Below are 26,297 nucleotides of genomic sequence, written 5' to 3' on the forward strand. Positions count from 1 at the left end.
CCGAAGCACCTGGAGGAAACCCACGCGACTACAGGGAAGACATGCAGACTCCACACAGAAGGCACTCCAGCCGAGGATTGAACTGGAGAACCTCTTGCTGTGAGGTGGCAATGCTAACCGCTGCACCACCATGGCCTAACGGATTTTTACTCTTAGTCTTAAACATTTCCATCTTTTAAAAGATACACTATTTGTCCAAACTACTGATTTTAAACAAATATGGACTTCCACCAAACTACAGTTTAATAAGCAGATTTAAATTAACGGGACCAGAAGGCTGGATATTTCAAGACGTATTTCAAAAAGGTGTATTCTTCCATTTAGTTAGTTACAGATATTTTTTCCCCTGCATTCTAAACTGTTGGCTTCATTTGAAGTTTAAACAACAGAAAACTGACCCCAAAGATGCTAACAGCAAGAAGTTCAACAACTTACAAAGTGTTATCCCTAGAGAAACTTCTCATTCTTTCTGAGAACCAAGATGAAGAATGTTCAAATTGTAGACATGAAAATCTTTTAGTCCAAAGTCCAATGTGGAGATTCAGACAATGTGGCAACAGGATGTAGTGGTCCAGTGTAAGAAAATAGAAGTTATGTCCTTACCATAACGTTCCATGTGGAGTGTTCATCTCGCCTTTGTTCTTACACATGGGTTCGGAGCCGATCCTCGGCTCCGTGCCGGCCTCTTGCAAGCTCTGCATCGAGAAGAAGCTCGAGACAATCTAATACCCACAATCCCCCTCTGCCTTTACCTCAGATCTAGTTTGCAAGCAAACCAATCTACATAAAAGCACATTCATGCTTACACACATAAACATATCTAAACAGACACATATAAACATATATGTGTATACCAACTATGTACACAGAATAATAACAGTAGCAAAAAATGCTTCTGGCCAGGCATCAAAGAACGTTCTTCCTAAGGGTGGGAGGGTGGGACTGTAAGAACAAAGGCGAGATGAACACTCCACATGGAACGTTATGGTAAGGACATAACTTCTATATGTGATAGTGTTCAATCTCGCCGTTTGTTCTTACACATGGGTAGCGTCCCTAGCTCCTTGATCCTGAGGAACTCACGGGAGTACGTTCTTGAGCACAGTGGAACCAAAGGTTGCCCTGTCCCTAGAAACCTTGTCTACTTTATAATGAGAAATAAATGTATGTGGCTTAGACCAGGTAGCAGCCGCACAAATAGCATCCAGAGGTAGGCGAGCTGCATGAGCCAAAGACGAGATATCGACCTTGTGGAATGTCCTTTGGGTTTGTGTAAAGGGTTGATTTGCAGAATCGTAGACATAGATTATACAATCCGTTAACCATTTAGAAAGAGTTCTTTTGGTAACTGCAAGTCCTTTCCTGCTATCAGCAAAAGCCACAAAGAGTTGATCTGTTTTCCTGTGATCTTTTGTTCTATCCAAATAAAACCTTAGCTGTCTGTGAACATCCAATTTGTGTAACATATACTCCATTTTGTTGGAGTGGTTTTTGAAGAAAGTGGGTAATTCAATGGACTGATTAATATTGTTAATGGAACACACTTTAGGGAGGAAGGATGAATTGGTTCAAGAGAAACTCTGTCAGAGTGAAAGATCAAATAAGGGTGCTTGATGGAGAGAGCCTGAAGTTCAGACACTCGTCTAGCAGAAGTAATGGCTACCAGAAAGAGAGTTTTCCAGGACAAAAATTTTAATGGGCAAGAAGAGGCAGGTTCAAAAGGGGGCAACATTAATTTAGATAGCAACAAGTTTAGACTCCAAGGTGGCGAGGAGATCTGACCGGTGGTCTAATATGAAAAACTCCTTTTAAAAGGCTTTACAAAGTCTGTGAGCCATAATAGGAGCTCCACATTCTTCCACATGGAAATTGAAATGGCAGCCAATTGAACTCTTAGAGTAGCAGGAGAAGCACCCTGATGAAATAAGTCTGTTAAGAACTCTAATATCTTATTCAAAGGAGCTATAAAGGGATCCACATGGTGTGTATTCGCCCAGAATACAAACCGTTTCCATTTGCTAGTATATGTCTTTGTAGTGGAAGCTTTATGCTGAAGCCACTAATATATCCTGGACTGCTGGTGACAAAAGATCAGACCTGGCTAAGTTGGGAATTGGAGCAGCCAAGCTGCTAGATGGAGTGACAGGAGCGGGATGGGGAACCCCTGACGAGTGAGTCAATAGATCTGGCTCTGGGTCCAGAATCCAGGGTCCCCGAATGCAGTGTATTTTTAGAAAGGGAAACCAAATTTGACGAGGCCAGAATGGAGCAATGAGGATTATCGTCCTGTGTAGGTTCCTGGCTTTCTGGAGAAACTTCGATATCAGAGGAAATGGGGGAAATGCATATAGGAGTCCCGGGGGCCAATCGTAAACCAGTGCGTCCCTGGGGACTTCCCCTGGAGGGGGTAATAGGGCAAAGTAGCTCCTGCATTTGGCATTCATTGGAGACGCAAACAGGTCGCAGGAAGGCTGGCCCCACATGCGAAAAATCCTTTTCGCCACTGACTGTTTTAGAGACCACTCGTGCGGTAACAAAATTGCTCTGCTCAGCCTGTCGGCTATGACGTTGGATGACCCCGGGATGTGCGTTGCTATTAGAAAGCGACCCGTGGACTCCGCCCACTGCCAAATTCTCATGGCCTCTCTGCATAGTTGATAGGACTTGGTTCCCCCTTGTTTGTTTATGTACCAGACTACCGACATGTTGTCCGTCTGAACTGCAATAGTCCCTAGAGGAAGAAGGGGAGCAAAGTGTTGCAATGCTAGAAACACTGCCCTCAACTCTAGAACATTGATGTGCAGATTGTACTCCAAATTGGTCCATTCGCCTTGGACTGTCTGTCCCTGAAAGATGCCTACCCACCCTATCAGGGAAGCGCCCGTGGTCACCGTAACTGTGGTGGGTAGCACAAACGGCCTCCTGGGAAAGGTTGCACGTTTGAAGCCACCAGTTTAGATCTGTTTTGCAAGTCTTTGTTATAAGAATCTCGTGTGTTAGAGGTAGTTGTTGAAATGACCATTGAGCAAACAGTAGCCATTGTAGGACTCTCATGTGCAGCCTTCCCAGGGAATTGCAATAAGGGAGGCTGACATGAGGCCCAACACCTTCAGTACCAGTTTTGCAGGAGATTTCCTTGACAAGAGTAGAAGACGTATGTGAATCTGCAGTGATAATATCCTTTCTGGGGGAAGCCTCAGAATTAATTGACGTGTGTTTAACTCTGCTCCTATGAACAAGATATTTTGTGATGGCTGAAGTAAGGATTTTCCGAAATTTACGGAGATCCCTAGGTGAACACACAGTTGAAGAACATAGTCTCTGGCCTGCAGTAGTTGACGCGGGGTGGGCGAAAGGAGCCAGTCGTCCAGATACGGAAACACCTGGAATCCCTGACGTCTCAAGTGAGACGCTACCACTGCCATACATTTGGTGAAGACCCTGGGGGCTGAGGTCAGAGCAAAGGGCAGGGCTCGAAATTGAAAGTGACTGGCTCCCAGCCGGAAGCGCAAATGATCTCTGGATGCCCTGGCCATTTTGATGTGGTAGTATGCATCCTCTAGATCTATTGAGCACATCCACTCGTCCTTCTGTAAGAATGGAAGGATCGATTGAAGCGTGACCATTCGGAACTTTTCTTTCTTGATGAAAGTATTGAGGTAGCTTAGGTCTAGAATGGGCCTCCAGTCCCCTGTTTTCTTTGGAACTAAAAAGAACCTTGAGTAAGTCCCGAATCCTTGCTGGTCCGCTGGGACTGGCTGGATGACTCTTTTTTCTAGCAGCTTTGAAATTTCTAAAGCTGCTGGCTCTCAGATGGGGCGGTACATCTGGGAGTCTTTTCTTTGGAATGGGATAGGATAGGAAGGGTATGGAGTAACCTCTGGTAACTCACGCTTTTACCCACTTGTCTGTAGTTATATCTTGCCAGGCCTGAGGGTATAAAGCTAAGCGACCCCGACTGCCTCCAGAGCAGGACAGTCGGGCCTCCTCTCAGGAGTGCTGGAAAGGTTTACCAGGGAGTGTTTCCCTGTCACCTTGATGTTGCGGACCCCTCTGCCGCCAGAGCGGCGTCTTCCACCTCTGCCCCTCCTCTGCCTCTAGAGGGGCATCACCCTGTGTGCCTGAGAAAGACCCTTGGGGTTTTGAAACCACATTTTCCCACCGCGTTGCCCTTTGGGGTACGGTCTGGTTGGGGTGGAAAACGGACTCCGACAGCAGACAGAGTCTTTCCCTCTTGTTCACACCGGGTAAGGGTCTCCTTTACCTTGGGGCCAAAAAAGTGGCACCGTCAAATGGGGCGTTTGTAAAGGAAGACTTGAAGGCTTCCGCAAAGGAGCATAGGCGCATCCAGGATTGTCTACGAAGAGCAATCGCTGAAGCTGCTGCCCTACTCGAACCTTCGGCTGCGTAAGAAATCAGCCTCATGGACGAGTTAACAATCGATGTTAGGGTATTAAGTTGCGCTGTCACTTTCCCTGAGACAGCTGCATCTGTAGTACCCTGGAGGGTATCTCCCAACTCTTTGACTAGATCCCTCTGCAGACGTGTAAAATGAGTCAAATAGTTCAGGGACCGCATGGAAAAAGCCGCTGAACTAAAAATGCGCTTCCCATATCTATCCATCGTCCTAGAGTCTTTATTAGGCGGATGGACAGACGAAGAAGACTCCGACATCTCCTTTTTCGTGGCTGCAGCCACCACCATAGCGTCTACTGGAACTCCTTTTGTAAGGTAGGACTTATCCTGAGGTGCTGTGATGTACTTGTTCGGTTTTCTTGGAACAGGTTCCACTGTGTCAGGAGTCTCCCACGCCCTTCGAGCAATAAGTTCCATTAGTTCATCAAGGCGGAGTGACCCAGGAGGAGGAAGGGCGAGCACCAAATGCCTTCAGCAGAACTGACTCATCCTCAGAAGAGGGAAGGGACTGCCAGGCACCTCTCTGTTTCAGGATCTCCAAAATGTCTGAAAAGAGACATCTTCTGAAGGTGACTTAGGGGACCCTCTGAATCATCTAAGTCAGTATCAGATGTGAAGGATTCCTGTGGAGAGTCCAAGTGTCTCCTCTCACACAGTCTCTTGCTAGGGACTTCCTCGTGGGAGCATCCGAAGAAGCCTCGGAGGAAGAGGGGCACCCTCAGGGGTGCCTGAGACACTGGTGCCCGACGCTTGGATGTGGCCGTGGGTGCAGATGAAGACAAAGGCCCTTTATGGGGAGGAGAAGCTGCTTCCACTGATGTGGTTGTCTGGGTAGACAACACCTTCCTCATCAGGTCGAACGCTCCCGGGTCCCGCATCGAAGAGTCCCCCGGTTCGAAGAAATGGGAAGAATCCCGACCACGGGCACGAAGGCATCGACCCGAGGACGGAGCCGAACCGATCCGTGCGAGGCCCGAGGGAGAGTCGGAACCGACACGTCGGTTCGACTCGGCCCCGGAACCAAGAACAGACCGTCGGCTCCGAGACTCCGGTACCGGGTCCGACGGAGTCGAGGTGAGGGGAACAGACCGAGAAAAAGACGGTTCTGGACCCGAGGGCTCCACAATCAGCAGATCAGCCTCTTCCGGCTCCAAAGACTGAATCGGTCTCGGAGGAGGAATGGATGGAGATACAGGGAGGCCTTCAAGTTTCGACACCAACTGGGTGGAAACCGAAATAAGTTTAGAGAGGGCCGAATGCTCCAACAACTTCTGCACCACGCGATCCACATCGATATCCGAAAGTTTGGAGGAAGAACGGGTCGAAGGAACCGAAGACGGAGCCGACCTCAATATGGCCGAAGGAGGGAGCTCCATCACCGGTTCCAAGACTCGAGGCTCAGGAACCGACACCAGTTGAACACTCGGCCCCGAAGTCTGTGGAATCGGTGATCTAACCTTTGAAGAAGAGCTTGGAGCCGATGACTTAGGCTCCGACGTCTTCGATTCCTTATAGGACTTCGATGCCTGGTCAGAAGCATCCAAAGCCTCTTGGAAAGCCGGTTTCAGTAGACCTCTGTCCATCAGTTTCCTGCGCCTATCTGTCATGACCCTCCCACTAAAAGAGTGACAGATGGAGCAATCCTCTTGTAAGTGGAGAGGGCCAAGGCAGTAGACGCAGGAACTGTGGTTGTCAGTGACCGACATTTTTTGGCCACACTGACAACGTTTGAAACCAGACTTTGCTTTCTCCGACATAGTAGAACAGTATATAACTACAGAAAAACACAGTCAATCCGAGAAAAAAGTCACAATCAGGTAAATGTCAAATCCGGTTAAATTGTCTCAATATGGTAGATGTGAAGGGAGTAGGCCCCGATACAAAAATACCGAAAAAAAGGTTAACGGTACCAAGGAATTACGGAACCACAACACAATCACACTTGTTAATACAGATAATATCAACTAGAATATAAATCTTAATAAAATACAACCAAAAAAGTTATATCTTATCTTAGAAACTCTCGAGCTAGCTCCCAACGATGCGTATGCAGCAGCGGCAAACTAGATCTGGGGTAAAGGCAGAGGGGGATTGTGGGTATTAGATTGTCTCGAGCTTCTTCTCGATGCAGAGCTTGCAAGAGGCCGGCACGGAGCCGAGGATCGGCTCCGAACCCATGTGTAAGAACAAACGGCGAGATTGAACACTATCACATCATAAGTTACATCTACTACTATTTACTAAAAACTGCAATGAAAACCTGCATCGTCATGTGCAAACAGCTAATGCTACAGGTATAGACTGCATCTAGTTGTCTTGTTAGATGAATCGTTGTGATAGCATGGTCATTTGGTGATGCAATATCATCTAAAACTGCAGTACACTGCTTAGATAACACTGTACACATTCAGTTTATACTGGAATTCTGGATGAAGCTAAACATTTCATTTCACTTCACAACACACCTGTGTTACAGACTGTAGTTGTTGCTTTTTTTTATCAGATCCAGTTAGAAGAAAAGGGTCCAAGCTTGACAACGCTGAGTGTATAATCTGAAAGGGATTCTACATATTTTAAACTGCACAACTTGAAGACCAAACATGCATCTAATAAAATAACTTGGCAAACTACTAACATCTTAGCTTAAAATTTCAGAGAATGTTTATGAATGCAACCAGAAAGAGTTATGATGTATGCTTGGTTAATATATCCGCTATTTGCTATGTTCTCTCTCTCTCTCCATAAAATCCTGTCTCATTATCAGGAGAATTTCAGCCACTAACGAGTTAATGATATAACTTCACTTATGAAACATGAATAATCATAGCACACAAGTTGTGTTTGAAACCCGAAGAATGACAGTGAGGTATGCAGTATTAGACATTCTAGAAGTTTACCCGTAGTAAGTACAGGTTTTCCATCAGGTTACATTTTGTGTACAATATAATGTTTACTATTATTGTTTTAATAACAGTAAAAATGTATCTCATGAAAGCTGCAAGTGCCAGGTTTAAACCCAGCTCCTCAGTGCATACACTGGTAATGTAGCTTTGCTACAGGTGATTCAGGTTGGAGGAATGGCCAGACTGATGAACAAGTACTTATTAATGTCTCTCCAACTGAGTAAGGATAAGGTAAACAATATAACCCAATACAAGTCAAAGGTCTTGACACACTGGCTGGGATTCCCATTATCATTATATAAAGAGACGGACCAAGTTCACAATCATGCATATGCACTTCTATGTGCTGATCAAGGTAGCTAAACGGTTCCACCATCTGAGGCCACATATTTCTAAGTACATGTAATGTAAAAATGTTAGGAAGCTACAAGAAACAGCATTCACATCTGCTCTGAATATACTTCAAAAGGATGTCCTAGATGACTTTGGTGGTACACAACAGAACTACAGTATTTTATCAGCAAATCGGGATTCGGAGTGCAACAGAAGTCTGTAGACAAAATGGGCATCCAAAAATTCTTCAGTTGACATATTCTACTTTTTACAAATCTTATAACCAGAACCAAGAACATCTATTTTGTGCATATTAATTATCTGTTTGGACTGTGTTACTCAACATATAGCAATTTACAGCTACTCTCAACTCAACACATAGTACATGAAGCAGAGCAGAATTAAAATGTACACAAGTTACCTGAGTAATTTCTTCTTTGCGAATACGATGGAAACTCAGTTGGCTCAAGGGGTATGCTTCCATGTGCTGATAGCTCTGATTTCGGACATGTATTGCTACCAAAAGGTTAGAGACCTCTAGAAATGGAAATAAATTTTCATGAGTGCCTTTTCAGTAAGCTTCTCTGACATCTATGTTGTAAATTTAATGGAAACAATGCAATTTATGTACATAACATTACATAACTTTTCAAGTCTATGTACAGGACTTAAATCAACAACAAATTCTTAGCACATACACTTATGAGCAATTCCTATTATTTAATTGGTTAAATTAAACATACCTGTATACACATGCAGCTAAAATTGTCACAGACTTAAAAAAATGCACAATACTAGCACAAAGAAACTTAATTAAGATACAGTGGGGACTGGCATGGTGACAAGAGAGAAGACACAGAATGTGGGTGTATGACCAAGGCCATGATTTAAATGCTAACAATTAGTATTTGCATATTTGGCACTGAAGAAAGTTTGCTGCCTGCATCACTTTTCTTATTACAGCAAGTAGTTACTGAGTAGTTCTACATCTCTCACAACTACTATGAGACCATGCCTCTCAGAGCTGTGGGTAAACGTACACTGACATATCCTAGAAGTTATATTAATAACAACATTCTTTGTTGCCGTCTCTCCACTCCTACATCAGTAAGCACTTTCAGGTTTTTCTAAAATTCATTCTTTACAGCCTCTCACACAATATCCTGCAACTTAATTAGTAGAAAGGTAAATTATACTAAATCTGTCACCCTCTAGAAGCAGAATACTACAAGAGGAAACACAATGGTTGGCAGGTTTCAAAACTGTTTCTTATGTTTAATATAGGTATTGCAGCAAACCAAGAAAATGTTCTAACCAATACCAATGTATACAACACTAGTTACACTAGGTTTATTTTGATTTTACACACAGTTGAATGTTTTAATAGCTTTCCTCCTCATTCTGTACAGTTATGGTGTTTACATGGAATTTAGCTCCACTGTCGCACTGCACAACAGAAGAGTTATATGTGACTCTCAAGAATAACTTTGGCAAAAGTAGTGCTCTTGCACAATACGGCATAAATGGAAATCGCCTCAGTACTAACACTGCAATTTTACATAGAAAACGTGCAGCCATAATTCCGCACATCTCTAGTATTGTCAGAAATTACTCCTACCTGTATCATCTCATCTGTCATGGGTTCTTGCTAAAACCCCAGTTTGTCCTAAATCCTTTTTGTTCTGCCCTTATTTGCCCAGACAGACTACAATGTTTCATTTGCCATGTATATCTCCAATCATTTATCCTAACTAGAAAGACCCCAGGATCCTATAAGTGAAATAATCCAAAGTTCAAACACTTATTTGGGTAGACTAAAATTCGTGTCTGTAATGTGATCTGTGCCTTGCTTTCTGAACTAAGGCAAATCCCAATTGAGACTACCTTTTCCTTAAAAAGGAAACAAACTCATCACTTAATACCCCTTCCAGAGATCTAGTTATACTATGGGAGTTAAAGTAATGTAATATAACAAATCCTAAATAGAAGAATATGCATTACCTGTCCCTTCATGTGCCTGTGGAAAAAGCTTCCTCTATTTATTTGACGGAATAAAACCACTACAATACTGAAACTCCAATTAGATGAATGGGCAGGATCATATAAATACATGTCAGGAGTCAGTACTTACAAACTTCTAACTAAACCAAACACCATTACAACTTCTTTATGCCTTCTCTGCTTATCTTTTTCCCCATCTTCTCCCAATTTCATTACCATCTATCATAATCCAGACTAAAAATGCCCTGTCTGAATTTCCCAAATTAATTCTACCCTCTACTACTTTTTTGGAGCTATTAGCTCACCTTCAAGAATATTTATTTCATTGCTTTCTTGGCCAAGCTCACGACAGTTGACATACTGCTAGCTTAGTATAAATCTATGAACCTATAAATGTTTCAATGAGAATCAATGCACATTACAGATTCAGAATGATAAACAATGTCGTGTTTAGCATGTTGTAAATGGCAGACAATACATTTTCTGAGTGCTAAAATTAGTGAATCACTGAATATTGATTTAATTACGGGAAGATGGTCAATGGCAAGTCATCAACTTCAATGACATGAGCAAAACCCTGACAAGCAGTCCTTGTAAAACACACTTAGACTAGGGGTGAGATGAAACATCTAGCCCAATGAGTAAGCACAGTCATTGTTACTGATACAAGCAGACATAAGACCCCTCAAATGCTGACCAGCTGTACAAAGAATGAGAGTAGCAGAAGTGCAAGGCAGACAAAACAATGTGTCAAAATAAACCATACCAGGAGTTATGCAATTGAATTTCTGTCCATCAGCTAATTTGAAGGAGCAGTTCACCTTGGGTGTTAAAGCTGCATTGCTCTTAGGTCAGGGCCCCCCAACAGATTAGATAATTATCATCCTCAATCTCCCATTCCAGGATGGCACACAACACTGAAGCAGGTACAAAGTGCTTACTCTCCCTACCTCTTAAAAAGATGCTGCTCATCCACAGCATAGCAATTAACCTGTACTTCCAGTTTCACAGTGCCTGAGTAGTGTAATGTACACTACTTCACAGGCTCAGCACTTGAAAGAAGCAGACATAATACCATGCTTAACTTTAAAAGTTAAAACTTTTACCATGGTATAACAAATGCACTACTTGTAAGGGCTGGGAGGTATGTAGGATTTAATCCCTCTTGGCCTACTTGTTTGACTCGCTTCTAAATTCACCCTCATGATCAAATACGGCAAGTTTGGAGTAAACCCATGCGTAACTTCTGATCCTGGCAGGCATTCTAGCCTTAGTGTGGATGGACCAATGCAGCCAAACAGGGACTGCCTAAGAATTTTCTGATTTTACATTTGCAAAAGCCCACATTCAGGTACATTCAACACCATGCACAAACAAAAAAAGATCAAGAACAAGCATACAAGGGTAAATACACTGAACAGACCATGCCAGTCTATTTCTTTAGTGCATAAAGTAGCTAGGTGCTGTCACTCTCAGCAAGAAAGTCTTCTCACAAAGCTGCATTGGTATGGCTACTTCTATTGGGCTCTTGTATAGTTCCTTTTTAGCTACTCTGTTTTTACTCAAAGATCTGCGGCTTGCTAAGCTTTTCTGTTTTTCAGTTCTGCTTTAGCAAACAATGGATGAACCTGAAGACTACTAAGTTTTCATAAAAGTATCATCTGCACTCGTTTCTACCGCCTAATAAGTGAACAAATGGCCTAAAATTACGGTATACAATAACAGTACACAAAGAATATCAGCAATAAGCATGAAGCTGAGTTCCTCTTCTTCTATTGCTCAACTCTGTGCAAATCACCATAGCAACAGTGCTCCTGCAGTGCAGAAAACTTGCAACAGAAAATGGCCATACACATTCTGACCATTTTTACAATAATCACCTGAGAACTGTTTCACTACAAAAGTGAAAACTAACATCAGAACACAAAAAGGAGATGCATTGTCTTGGTACCGGTCTAAGAACACTTCTGACACGGAGGTGATAAAACACATTTTAGTGGATTAACACAGATTTTACTATGTGACCCGACCTAGATTTCAGATAAAGGTTCCTTGTCTAGAGCTAACAAGTTATTAATACTAAATACAGTACATTAAAGCCTACCTGTCTTCCATTAATAGAAACAGAAATTTCTATAAAAAAATAGCATTAAGTAATACTGCACAAGTGCTAAATGACTTGAACTAACCTACCACACTATCTCAAAACTTGACCCAAGATTAAATTTATGTAGGTATAAGTGCTGCTTGGAACAAAGATCAACAGAAATACCAATCTTGCACAACCTTCATAAAGTCTGCATCCACATTCCACACAGTACACACTAAACATACCATGTCCCCTACCTATGCACATTCATCAGTAAACTAGAACCCCCTGGCACATCTCAAAGTAATGACAATACACAGAAACCCCCTATCACTAGTGACCCTTCCATCACACACACACATCTCAACCCCCAAACTGGCACCTGCACAGACACACATACGTGCACCCACATGCACACACACACACACACACACACACACACACACACACACACACACACACACACACACACACACTGTTAAGAGTTTGATACTCACAGCATCACACAAAAAGTACAGTTTTGTACCTACCATAAATGTAGATGTCCGATAGATATGCAACTGCAGTCATAACATATGGGTTGTCCTGCCTCAGGCAGCCCTCGGTTGGCCGGATTCCAAAGTCTGGGTCCGACGTCGGCTGATGTCGCATTTCTCTCAGACGTCAGAGCGGCTGGAGTACATAAGCATCAGCCGACGCCATTTTCTTCAGTGTTTCTTGCCCCAGATGCCAGGTGCCCTCCAAGGAAGGCTGTAATCAAATTGGAAGACAAAAACAGGATTCCAGACAAATAAATGAGCAATAAACAGATACACCATAACAGATATCCCCAGCTAAGAGAAACAGGGATAGGAGTGGACCCTAGGCATAGAGGGGTATGGAGGGAAAATCCGACTGCAGTTGCATATCTATCGGACATCTACATTTATGGTAGGTACAAAACTGTACTACGTCCTTCAAGAATGCAACTGCAGTCATAACATATGGGTAGAATACCGTAGCTTAGCTGGGGGAGGAGGAATGCTCTAGGAAAAAGATGGTGTGGCAATCAAACCCTGCAGGACTGCCGAAGCAAAGCCTGCTCTGGATCTGGAGTATAGAGGGAGATTGTAGTGTTTGGAGAATGTATGCACGGAGCTCCATGTAGCAGCTTCTAGAATGTCCTTAGAAGGCACCCCTCTTAAGAATGCTGTAGAGGTGGCTGTAGCTCTGGTGGAATGTGGTCTGACATTGGCTGGAACAGTCTTTCCATGAAAGGAATAACAGAATCTGATGCAATGTCCAATCCATTTTGAAATAGTCTGTTTTGAAATTGCTCTTCCTTGGACTGCAGGGGCGTAAGCTACAAAAAGTTGTTCAGACTTCCTACTGGTCTTGGTTCTGTCCAGGTAGTATCGAAGTTGTCTGTGAATGTCCAAGGTATGTAACAGTCTTTCCCCCTTATTCTCAGGATTGGGGAAGAAAGCAGGCAGATGAATAGCTTGATTTAAAGAAACCCTAGATACCACCTTTGGAAGTAGGGTTGGTCCTTAATGAAACCCTGTCTCTGTGGAAAATTATGAACGGTGGTATTGCCATTAGGGCCTGTAGTTCCGAAACCCTTCTTGCTGAGGTAATTGCCAACAGGAAAGCTGTCTTCCATGAGAGAAATTGCAAGTCAACTGAAGCTGCTGGCTCAAATGGAGGTAGAGTCAGTTTTTCTAGGACAAAATTGAGGTCCCAGGCTGGCACTGGAGCCTTTCTTGGTGGCTTAATGTTCTTGATTCCCCTGAGGAATTGCCTTAGCAAAGGATGTGAAAAGACAGGCGGGTCAGTGTTATATCTAGCTGAAATAGCTGATGCATGTATCTTTATGGAAGAATATGAGAGTCCATTCTTTAGCATATCTGCCAAATATTCCAGGATGAGTGGGATGTTCAATAATGATGCATCATGTCCCTTGCTGGTTTTCCAAATGCTGAATCTCTTCCATTTTGCTAAGTAAACCTTTCTGGTGGATGGTCTTCGAGCCTCTGTTAGTATCCGATGAACTTCCTTGGAGAGAGATAGGTTGAGATTATTCATGGGATCTCCCAGGCTGTTAGCTGCAGTGTCTGAAGGTTTGGATGCACTGTTTTGAAGTTGTGTTGAGTCAAAAGTAGAGGCCATTGGGGAAGGGCCCACTTCTTGGTGACATATGCTCCGTAGTAGTGGATACCAGTGTTGTCTTGGCCAGTCCGGAGCTATTAGGATCCCCTTGGGTCTCTCTGCTTTGATCTTTAGTAATACTGAGGTCATCAGTGGCAGAGGTGGGAATGCATAGATTTTTAGGAAGTTCCAGTTGAAGGAGAGAGCATCTATTTTCCAAGCTTGTGGATGGTATGTCCTTGAGCAGAATTTTTGTAGATGATGGTTGAGGTGAGAGGCAAATAGGTCTACTTCTGGCCTGCCCCATGTCGAAGTGAGCTGTGTGAAGATCTTCGGATGTAACCTCCACTCGTGTGGATCTGTGAAATTCCTGCTTAGGCTGTCCGCCAGCACAATGTCTTTGCCTGGAACAAACTGGGATTGTAACTGAATGTTTAGGCTCAGTGATTTTTCCCAAAGATGCATTGTCAGTCTGCAAAGGGGGTAATAATGGGTGCCCCCTTGCTTGTTTATATACCACATCACAGTGGTGTTGTCTGTTCGTATCAGTAAATGGCCTTGCTGAAGTTGGTGTTGAAAGGCCTCGATGGCATGCATTACTGCCAGCATTTCCTTTTGGTTTATATGCAAATGTGTTTCCTTTGGAGACCATTGTCCTTGTATACACCTGCCTTCCATGTGCGCCCCCCATCCAAGGTCTGAGGCGTCTGTGGTCATGGTCTGTGTTATCTGTGGTTTTTTTGAATGACATACCTGTGTTTGCCTGGCTTACCGAGGCCCACCATAGGAATTCCTTTTGTAGGCATGGAATGAGCGGTTATGGTTGTCTCTAAGTTGTTGCTGTGCTGAGACCATAGGCTTTTTAGCTACCACTGAAGCTTTCTCATGTGTAGTCTTGCTAATGGAACCAGGAGAATGCAGGATGCCATGTAACCCAGGGCCTGTAGGAATCTTCTTGCAGTCATCTGGGTAAGTTTTGCCAAACTTTGAAATAATGAGTTAACTTCTCTTGCTTGTCTTCTGTTAGGTAAGCCATTTGAGAGGCTGTGTCTAATTTGGCTCCTAAGAAGATTATTTGCTGGGATGGCTGAAGTCTTGACTTTTGGAAGTTGACTGTGTATCCCAGAGCTTGAAGTAATCGTATGACATAGTCCAAGTTTTCTGTCAACATCAATTTGTCGTCCGCTTGTATGAGGCAGTCGTCCAGGTATGGGTAAATTTGGATCCCCTGGAGCCTGCAATGAGCAATTACTGAAGCCAGGCATTTTGTGAATACTCTGGGCGCAGTAGATAAGCCAAATGGCAATGCTGAGAATTGATAATGCTCTGGCCCTGCAAGAAATCTGAGGTATCTTCTGCAGCTGTGTCTGATAGGGACATGCAGGTATGCCTCCTTGAGGTCCAGAGTAATCAGCCAAGACCCCTTGCCCAGCATGGGAAGGAGTTCCTGTAGAGTCAGCATTTTGAACTTTGGTACTATGAGAAAGGTGTTTAATGCGGACAAATCCAGTATTGGTCTCCATTGAGATTCTTTTCTTGGAACAAGGAACAGTCTTGAGTAAAACCCTGGCCTTGTTCTTGTTGTGGAACTCTTTCTATTGCTTTCATCCGAGTCAGCAGAGAGATTTGCTTGATAGCCTCTGCCCTCTGGTTTTGTGGTAGGTTTGGCATGCCTTGTTTTCTTGGTAAGGTATGAAAATGGAACCTGTAACCTCGGTCTATAATGTCCAAAATCCATTTGTCCTTTGTCAGTCTGTGCCAATTGTCTGCAAACAGAAATAATTTCCCGCCCAAGGGAGCTTCTATTTGCTCCCTGGTAGGCGGAAGTAGAGGAAAGTCATTGAGATTGTGGCTGTGGGGCAGGTGAAACCCCTGTGTCACTTCTTTGGTTTGCTGGCTGCCATTGTCGTCCCCTGTAAGGACCTCTGTATTGTCCTCTTCCTCGGCCACGTCTGTTTTTACCCCTTTGAAATTTTTCAGGATTAGGAAAGGACCAGTTTTTGAAGGCCAATTCCTACGAATCTGGGGGTTGAACCTGGAGGAAATCTTTCACCGTCTGAACTGATTTTGCTTTTTCCTTGATGGACTTTAACACATCCTTAGCATTAGCACCAAAAAGCTTGTTCTTTTCCAAAGGTGCATCCAGAAGTTTTGCCTTTACATGATCTGGTAGAGGTTGATCTTTTAACCATGCATGTCTACGAATGACTGCCCCTGTCATAGCTGCCCTACATGAAGCTTCCAGTGCATCATATCCACACTGCAGGAAGTGATTGCTTACTTGCTGAGAGTTATGTACAGCTTCCTGCAAAGACTTCCTGTCTAAAGGATCAGGAGAGGCCAATGTTTTCTGTAAATCTTCTAACAGGAAATCCTGATATTGTAACATATGTAAAAGGCAATTCAAAGCTCTCACAGATAAAGTAGTGGAGGTGTAAACCTTTTTACCCCATCTCTCTAATGACCTAGCTTCCCTGTTGGAGGGCAAAGGATTTTTAGAGGTGGAAGCTGAAACACCTTTAGGTCCCTGAGAAATGGTTTCCAAATCAGCAGTATGGGCCCTGAATAAATGGGAATGTGTTTCTGGGACCCTGTAATACCTGTCTGGCTTGGCTGGAGCAGGAGGAAGAGAGTCAGGGGTAACACTAGAGTCAGAATATAAATCATCCAAAACATCAAGCACAGGAGGAATAGCTAAGGGCCTGTGCTGGGGCTTTTAAGGAAAGTTCAAGGCTTTCTGGAATCAGAATATTCCTGGCCTTGCCACTTGAAATGTTCCCTCATGGTATGCAGAACTTCCCCAAAAGAAATATCCTCAGGAGGGGAGGCCGAGGGGAAGGAATCCTCTGCATCCGAGTCCTCATAGGTCTGGAAGAGCTCTTCCTGGCCATCAGAGTGGACAGAGTCCTCAGAATCTTCATCTGAAGGAATAGGGTCAGAGGGTTCAACCCGGGGCCTTTTATCAGAAGGGGGCTGGGATCCTCTCTCAGGATGGGCCTGTGAACCTCTAATCATAGAAATTAAGTCAGCAGCCATAGTCATAATTTGTGTCTCTGGAGTAGGCTGAGGTAAGGCTTTAGCAGTAAGATGCTTGGTCTTGCTGGCTGCCTTAGCCCTAGTGTAGGCCTTGATAGACATGGCCATAGGAGGCCTGGCAGCTCCACGTGCAGGAGTGACCTTATCTACAGCAATGGTCTCGGGCATTTCCACGGTTTCGGTATCCGGAGGAAAATCAATAACTGGCGTCGGAGTGATATCCGGAATCTGAGTCGTCGGTAATGCGGTGTCTTCGGTTCGGAGCGGTGGAATAACTGTCTCAGGGGGAACCGGAGCACTTGCGGTAGGTTTTGGCGTGGAGTCGGTGGTAGACGCGGGCCGAGGATGTCAGTCCCGGTCTTTTCGTTTCTTGGGAGTTTGCGATGTCGGAAGTTCCGACGGCATTGTATAAGCAAATTTTTCGCCGAAAAAATCTTCAGCGAACTCCGCCCGGCGCCTGAGAGTGTGCTTGTTGAAGCGAGCACAGGCTACACAGGCCGAGACGTCGTGGTCTGGGCCAAGGCAAGGAAGACAGTAAGAGTGGAAATCCTTATGAGGTATTTGTTTACCACAAGAAAGACAATTGTTAACTTTTTCAGTAATTTCTGACATCGGCTGAGGCAAGAAAAGGTCCCCAACGGGGTACTTAGCTTTTTTGATGACTTCGGAATCGAAGAATACAGGAGCTGACCGACCGGCACTTGCGAACTGCTTCTGCTTCGGGCACCGCGCGGCAAGAAAGACTGAAGAAAATGGCGTCGGCTGATGCTTATGTACTCCAGCCGCTCTGACGTCTGAGAGAAATGCGACATCAGCCGACGTCGGACCCAGACTTTGGAATCCAGCCGACCGAGGGCTGCCTGAGGCAGGACAACCCATATGTTATGACTGCAGTTGCATTCTTGAAGGACATCTGACACACCACAAGCATAAGACCAAACATATCTCAAAACCCACTACACGTGCAGAGTGCCACCTTCTGACTGCTACTCAGGAGATGATACGGTAAGTAACAAACCTTGTTGGACTGTGTAGCATGTTGTATTTTTCATATGCTGGCCTACATAAAATACTGTACTGCATTTTTTCCAATAAAATACTGGTGGAATGCATCTTGCTTACTTTGAATATTTTAAGTTGTTCTTAAATAAATAGCATGGAGCTAGTTTAGGACTGATCGTGTGCAGTTGTAGAGTAAAGTACCATCATCTACTAAGCGTGTATATGCTGCTTACTGTTTTGTTTTTGTGGGTGCAATGCAATTCAGGGATGTCATTAATAAGTTTTCAGACAGTAACCTGCCAATACTTTAATTTCTTGTATTTTTAATGATGCATATTTTTGTAAGCTGCTGGGGAGAAGGGTGGTCTGCAGCAGAGGTAAATCACAATGCCTTCCTACATGCAGTGAAGTGCGGTTTACAGCTTTTTGTAACTGTACATTTATGTATTATTTATTTATATTTTATTTATATTTTCTCAGTCTGTAGTTACACTGGGGTGGGGAGTTAATCAGTACAGCATATATACTGTGTGTTACTTCCTTTTTTCCCCAGGAGGTTCCTCTGGTGGGTGGGCTTGATCTACCATGACAGTGTGGCTCTCTCAAGTCAATGCTTCTCCCAGTACTTCATATTTTTATCAGTGGCTTAGATGGTATTTACAATCCCCCTCCAGCATGGGGGCCATCACCCCAATGCATACCAGTGCATAAATTCTGCTGGGAAGAAATGAACCCGCCATCCACCACTTATGCTTACAAAATCTGGGTTGGCTTGGTTTGTTGAGTTCTAACTTCTTGCACATGCCCAGTAATTGCTCATGTAGAGTATGACATCCCTCTCTGGACCAGTAATCAAGCAGCCTGAATCCTCACCACTGACACTGGTGAGAGACGTTCAACTTGGAACAAAAATAGATGCACACAGTATTTCCAGATGCAGCTCTTCTGTATCAAGCACAATTTCCCTTAACTGCACACAGGGAACACACTCAGTCTGTGGTCTGGGTTTCTCTCTCTCCAGGTCCCCAATAAGACTCCCCACTGGCACAGCTGTAGAGTTGAGTCCTCAGCCAAGTGCTCAAGCCAAGACCTCCAGCATCCTCTCTGTGACACCAGTGGTATGTAGGTGGGCCAATGGCAGTATACAAAATTCCAAGTACAAGCAATGCTTGTTTTCATACATCATCATCCTCTGAAAAGTGGTCACCTTACGATGTGAAAAACCTACATACTAAAATCTATTTGTGGCCAAAATAATAGTTACCACACTGCATGTCAGCTTAGGTAATACGATTACTGGTTCACACAACTGTCTTTTTACCACTTTTTTCTTTCTAATTGTTTGTAACTGCAACAACTGTACAGGCTTATGAAGTATGTATTACATAAACTTAACTTCTGAGTTACCTATACTTATAACTGCAGTACATAACATACTAAATGTAATGACTTTTCAGTTACATACACTGGCGTAGTTAAATCAAATGAAAGTACAGTCATTTTACACCGCCGTAGTGCTCAAGCTAGGAAAAGCATCTAGTGTGACAAATAAACATTATACTATTAAAAAGATAAACCTTTAGTGGAGTGCAAAATGTTGTGAAAGAAATTATGTAGACATACAGGACTAAGCATGTATGTGTGCAGCCTGAGGCAAGAGAATGCCACTGGGGCATATAAAATGAATGTCTGTCACATAATGCCTGTGCTATTACTACAAACCTTGATCTTACCAACAATTGGTTGATCTACTTAGTTACTTGTATGTACTATGTGAACAACATAAGGTCTAAAATGAACGACATCAATTTCCTCTGAAAAACAGCCAACCTGATCTCAGCTGAACAGGAAACCACTCTCTTATGAAATTAACCACATCAGTCTGGTCACCCTGTGATATACAATACACACCAGCATTGTGTTGTAGTGCACTTTAGTCTACATGTGTGAATCTGTGTTCCAGAAAAGTGCAATATTGAATTTACTTCAGAAAGCAAAATGGTTAAATACAATATCTTCTAGTAAACATTATTTAAGTTTTACTTAAGAACTGATCTTAGAAGGCATTCACTTCCTTAATTGAATATGTCCTTCCTTCTCTTTCTCTGGCTGCCTACACAACGGATTTCCTTTAAGCTGCAGTATGAGCACAACCAATCACATATTATGTGGTTTACCAACATTTTTCTTCCATACAGCAAAAAAAAAAAATGTAAAGAAAACATTGCTGTTTTAAGGTACGCAGAAATCTGCTTTCAGCGTGTCAACCTTGTTTTACTTAACGTAATTTGCCAAAAAAAAAAAAAAGCAATTATTAACAAAAAATGCAATGCAATGCACGAAAATGAAAAATAACATTCAGCTCAATAGTGTATTTAAAAATATTAATCCTACTCCCTTCACTCTTTCCATCTGTAGTGTCCCCTCCATCTTGCCCCTCAGCCATTGCCATACTGGTATTCTTTCTCCTTTGAGAATAACAAGCTGATTAATTTGTTTAATACATTAATCTGTTCTCTTGTTGCCTTCACATCCCCATACTTCACCAATCTAATTCTTGTGGGACTTATCTGAAGAAGACATACCCTCCTCCCATTTAATGTGTTCTGCTAATTCCACATTTTTTTTTAATTATTGATAGGATGGATTTGTCGGTAAGAGGTGGTGACTATGAATCTTTTTTAGAATACCAACAGCTTATTTGGTAATTAAGATTATATGCCTATAAACTTTCTTATTTTAATGAGCACACTTCTGCCTCTAGTGTGCTCACGTTAAAGGGTTAAATATCTGATCTGGAACTTTATATATATTTATACATTTTTTCATAAATATGCTATTATAATCTTTTTAATGTACACTGTTTAACTGTGTAACTTTGTAATTTTCAGCTGTATGGTTTTACATTCATTTTGTTTTTTTCCCCTTAGAATGTTATGTTTTAATTGTATCGATTTAGTTGGGGATGTTTCTTATCGGTCAAACATTTCTTACAAGTGATCTTCTTTGACAAGTAATTGTGGCTTTTTATGGTTTCCATTTACTCTGGTGAACTCCTATTTTACATTAAGGGTGAAAGTGCTTAGGCGAATAAAATGTTTTCCGTGCTACTTCCGTGCCTTTTCTTTTTCATCTTTTGTGCGTTCCTAGTGGTTTTAATCCCACTCTTCCCTTCCTCTAGTATTCCCTGTCTTCCATGCAGACAGTTTCCTTGTTTCATCATATTCTTGCTTTGCCTCTCCCCCATGAAATTTCATGTATGTATTTCCTTACCCTAACAGCTAAACTTATATACTCCATAAAGTAGCCTTGCTTACTCTGTCCTGTCCCTATTCTTTTGTCACCCGGTGTCCTTTGTCATCACGGTCTCCTCCTCTGATTTTCTCCCACAGCTCCTCCATCTTCACTTTCCTTTCCCAAACCCCTAGCTCTTGTTTGAATCTCCTGCCCAAGTTCTCATGATCCACCTCTTTATGGTTTCATTTATATTTTTTGTTTCAAGGCCTCCATGCTTGCTTTCTTTCAATAAGAAGGCAATGTTTGTCAGCAGTTGTCTTGCCATCACCTGAAAATTTTTCATTTGCAAGACACCAGATCTAGCAGTCTACTCTGTCTGCTAACTTCACTTAACCATCCATACAAAGCTCATCTCACCATCACCACCAATTCAAATTCTGTGCAGATGTTTGTCTGCTGTAACTATAGTATTTGGTGTTCATTCCTAGTGTGCATCTTCTTGTTCCCTTTACTTTCATCACCAGTCAAGTTTGCTGACTCCCTCCAAACTTTTGTCTCCCGACACCTTATTTTTTTCCTTTATGCTCCTTATTTTCAACTATTTCTGCCTTAATTACTTCACTCATGCAGGTTGCCCCTCCTCTTCCAATTTCCAAATTTCCTTCTTCCATCAGATCTACACTGTGAAGCCTGGCACTGCCATTCCATCCCGTAAGCCATTCTTCCTGTTTACTTATTTATTTCTTCATTACACTGGCTGACCACCTAGCCAGTTTCTGCAATCTTTCCCATTTACTGTCCAATGGCATAACAGCCTAGTGCACAACGGCCATAACGCAGACAACCATCAGTGTGTGTGTGTGTGTGTGTGTGTGTGTGTGTGTGTTATATACACAAGCATATATATATATATATATATATATACACACACACACACACACACACACACACATATATATATATATATATCCTACCATTACCTTGTATGCAATGGTAAGCACTCCTGAAGTGGGTATTCAGTAGCTTAGCAATGGGATGTCACTTGTTTAAAAAAGCAGAATTACCATTCATGTATCATGTGCTGTATAACCATTAGCTCTCTTCTCTACCAGGGATGCACTAATGGAAGATGTGCCCCGAGTCGCAACCCAACCACCAAAAATAACATTCTTCATCCCCAAGTGGTTCTTCCATCACCTGGGATGTTACTTGAACCAAAGTAAGTTGTGTTGCAGAAACGGCTTCATCCCTCTGTGATACGGAACTGGTCTTCAGCATCTACATTTACCCGTGTCTCACTGACACAAACTATTCTCATCTTCCCTTTCTCAGTTAGTTCCCCATCTTTCTTCCTAGATTCCTGTCATTACTAAGAAGCACTGTACACTCTCAGGACTCCCCTGTCTGCTCAGTTCCTTTCACCCTGGGTCTTTTCTCTCTCTTCTCATTTCATCTTTAAATTCCTCTTCCCTAATAACAAATTTATCCTTCCCACAATCTTCATTATGACTGCTCATGTCTCCCCTCTGTAACTTCTAAGGCATTGTGACTATAATTGCATCTTTCAGTCTGTACTTTAGCACCGCTCTGTCTTCCGAACTGAGGAGGACAATGCCTTTGTTAAAAAGCGCCCCCCCCCCCCCAACATTACTTTACACCCTTAACTTTGTATCCACTTTTCTGGTCATGTACTGTACTGCAGAAGTCCCTTGTTCCTTACACTGCTCACTTTAGGCACAGACATCAACCTAAGAGAACACTAAAAGATCCCTAAACATACATGCAATTCCAGATTATCTTTGCTGTTCTCCTCTGTCTGTCAAAAATAACTGTTGATTGGAAAAAGTCATCTGTGCCCAGTGAAAGAACTGTGGGTGATCCCTCCCACTTGCAATTATTTCGCTCACGTGTGGGTCCTCTTCATCTAACTTTAAAGCTGACACCATCTTCACCTTTACTGTGCTACCACCTTCTCCTCCTCCTCCTGCTGCCCTTGGTCACATATTACCAAGAAACTTCTAACTACCTGCTGTATTCCAGCTACCCTTTCCACATTCCATACAACTCCAGCCGACTAGCCTTACCTTATATTATCCCCAGACTATGCCTATTAAGATTTTACACATCAGACAGACACTTTCACCACCACCTTTTGCCTACCTACACATTCTGACTGCTGTACAGCCTAATCTCCTTTTACTCTGACTTCCTCATCCTTACAAGCAAGCAACTGTGCCTTTTTTCTTCTATAGTTAGTGTTATCACCCCCTCCCTAAGCTCATTGTTACAGGCTCCACTTTCCCCTCCCCTATTGTCCTATGCTGCTCTTTCTTGAAGTTTTTACCTTGCATGCTACCTGATTCAGGACTCAGCTATTGCCACTACCTGCCTGTCCCTTCCCAGTACTTTTATGTCCTGCTTGAAGCCCAGTCTGAGTTGCCATTCATCTACGTTTTACTGATCTACTTCATTTTGCCACACTGGTCTCTCCATCCCTATATACCTCCTTACTACATCTGCCAAGGCCTAAGTTGTCACTGGCTACATCCTCCCTGCACCCACTATTAGACCCCTCCTGAGCTCTAGTGAGACTTGCATGAATGACTTTCTACTTTATGACCTCAGGAAGTTCAGTTTCTCCATAAAACGTCCATTTGCTGCAACACATTCTCACAATCGGACCATGCAGGATTTTGTCCCCTTCTTCCTCCACCACTGTCTACCCTGTCTGTCTCATATCCTGACTTTTTTTTTAATATTTTTTACTTGTACCTGTACTTACTTCAAACATCTGCAACTAACATGAACAACTCGGAGGTGAGAGGATGACTGAAATCTAATTAACATAAGTGGTAGGCAAGTTAAAAGTCAACCAGTCAAAAAGGACAGGGTGGGTTGTACTGAGAAACTCAGTTGCAGTGAAGTGCAAAGCCAGAACTTAGAATTTAAATAACCATATGCAGAAATCTGGTTCAAGCATCTACATCTTCCCTACAGAATCTTATTTACATAAAATACTTACCCACAGCATGGGCCCAGCTCCACACTTGGAGATGTGGTGTGTTACTCACAATTCCACACAACTACTTGCTAGACAGAGCAAATTTAAACAGAAATGACACCATTTTTACCTTCTTCTCCCAGATGTATATCTTTTGTATGTTATGACCAAAAACAAACACAATCCCAATAAGCCACCATCTGTAAACATAAGACTTTTCTATTACATAAACTAATAAAAACTGGGAACCTCTCACCTCAGATACTGCAGTACAGCATTACATTAGCTCCTAATTCTGTCACTTCTGCTGCCACAAAAATACTTTCCTTTAAAACCCAAAGGATGAAACTTAATCCCACTCACTAGTTCACCCCTAATACTTGACAGCATGATTGAACGCAAGTCTGAAATGTCGAAGACAGACCGCAAACTTAGCAAACATACTGCACTCAAGACTAAAAGACAAAAATAAATGCATTTACATACAAAACATACTATACTCCTTAAAAAACCCACAAGTCTAGAAAAAAATATGATTGCAGAGGAAATTTCCCTGAATAACCATCACAACCATACTCAGTTGATCATTAGATACATACTTCTCAACTGTCCAGATTTTTGCAGAATGTCTAGACTTTTTCCATATTTTTGGTATATTCCTCATAAAAAATGCAGTTTTCTGTCAAGTCATTGAGGATTAAACTAATGGCATACATTTGAGTTTCAGACTTCATATCCTTTAGGAAATGTATGGTTATGCAAAAAGTAGAGTTGTGTACACTTACCATAAATGTAGATGTTCCAGTGTATTCACTGTTGCAGTCATCACATTTGGGTTATCTGCTTGCAGTAGCACTCAGTCGGCCTGATTATCAAAGCCTTAGGACCTGCATCAGTTGCTGTTTCATCTTCTGTGACATCAGGTAGTCAGGGGTATAAAGCATGCAGTCAACGCCATTACTACAGTTTTTCTTGACCCAGATGTCAGGTGCCCCCTTAATGGGAAGCGATTAATATATATATATATATATATATATATATATATATATATATATATATATATATATACATATATACATGGTTATACCTCCAACAAAAAAGCAAATACACCAAAAATCTTTTAAGTATAGTAAAGGAGAATAGAGGTATAGCCAAAAGAAGACAGGATGCTGGAGGGAGGGTAACCAGGACTGCAACAGTGAATACACTCGAACATCTACATTTATGGTAAGTGTACACAACTGTATTATGTTCTTCATGTTTCACTATTGCAGTCATCACATTTGGATAGATTACCAAAGCTAAGGATGGGAGGGGGAATTTAGACAGCATTAGGACCAGCTATAATGCTCTGCAAGACTGCAGTGGCAAAGCCAGCTCTGGATTTAGAAAAAATTGGCAAATGGTAATGCTTGGTGAAAGTATGTACAGAACTCCAGGTAGCAGCTTCTAGGATGTCTCTGGTAGGGACACCTCTGAGAAAGGCTGTAGAGGTAGATGCAGACCTGGTTGAATGGGGTCTAATCCCCTGTGGGATATGTTTTCCATGGTGCTTATAGCAGAAATGAATACAATGGCCTATCCATTTAGAAATGGCTTGCTTTGAAATAGCCTTCCCCTCTGCCCCTGCAGCAAATGCCACCAGCAGTTGTTCAGATTTCCTTTGAGGTTTAGTCCTGTCCAAGTAAAACCTAAGTTGTCTGTGCACATCTAAGGAGTGCAGTATCTGTTCCCCTTTGTTCTCTGGATTAGAAAAGAAGGTTGGCAAATGAATGGACTGATTAAGAGCCACACTGGATACCACCTTGGACATGAAAGAGGGGGTGGTCCTGAGGGACACTCTATCTGCATGAAAGATGATTAAAGGCTCCAGTGCCATAAGGGCCTGTAAAATTCAGATACCCTTCTTGCTGAAGTGATTGCTAAAAGGAAAGCCGTTTTCCAAGAGAGGAATTTTAACTCTGCAGTTGCAGCTGGTTCAAAAGGAGGAAGAGTGAGTTTTTCCAATACAAAGTTAAGGTCCCAGGCTGGAGTTGGGGCTCTCCTGGGTGGTCTTAAGTTTTTGGCCACTCTGAGGAACTGCCTGAGCAGTGGGTGAGAAAAGAGGGGTGGTTCTGTGTTGTAATGAGCTGAAATGGCTGAGGTGTGAATT

General features: G+C 42.7%; 1 protein-coding gene across 1 annotated transcript in view; it reads right to left on the reverse strand.

The window, feature by feature from the left end:
* The window catches only part of JAK1 (Janus kinase 1), a 1,643,095-nt gene that overhangs the window by 563,963 nt on the left and 1,052,835 nt on the right, over positions 1-26,297 (reverse strand). Inside the window, exon 11 of the mRNA XM_044085562.1 lies at positions 8,074-8,189. Within this exon, the coding sequence (XP_043941497.1) occupies positions 8,074-8,189 (116 nt within the window). The remainder of the gene's footprint in view (positions 1-8,073; positions 8,190-26,297) is intronic.

This window comes from Protopterus annectens, chromosome 10.part0 (genome assembly GCF_019279795.1).
Source record: "Protopterus annectens isolate FY-2018-M chromosome 10.part0, PAN1.0, whole genome shotgun sequence".
In the NCBI taxonomy this organism is placed as follows: Eukaryota; Metazoa; Chordata; order Ceratodontiformes; family Protopteridae; genus Protopterus; species Protopterus annectens.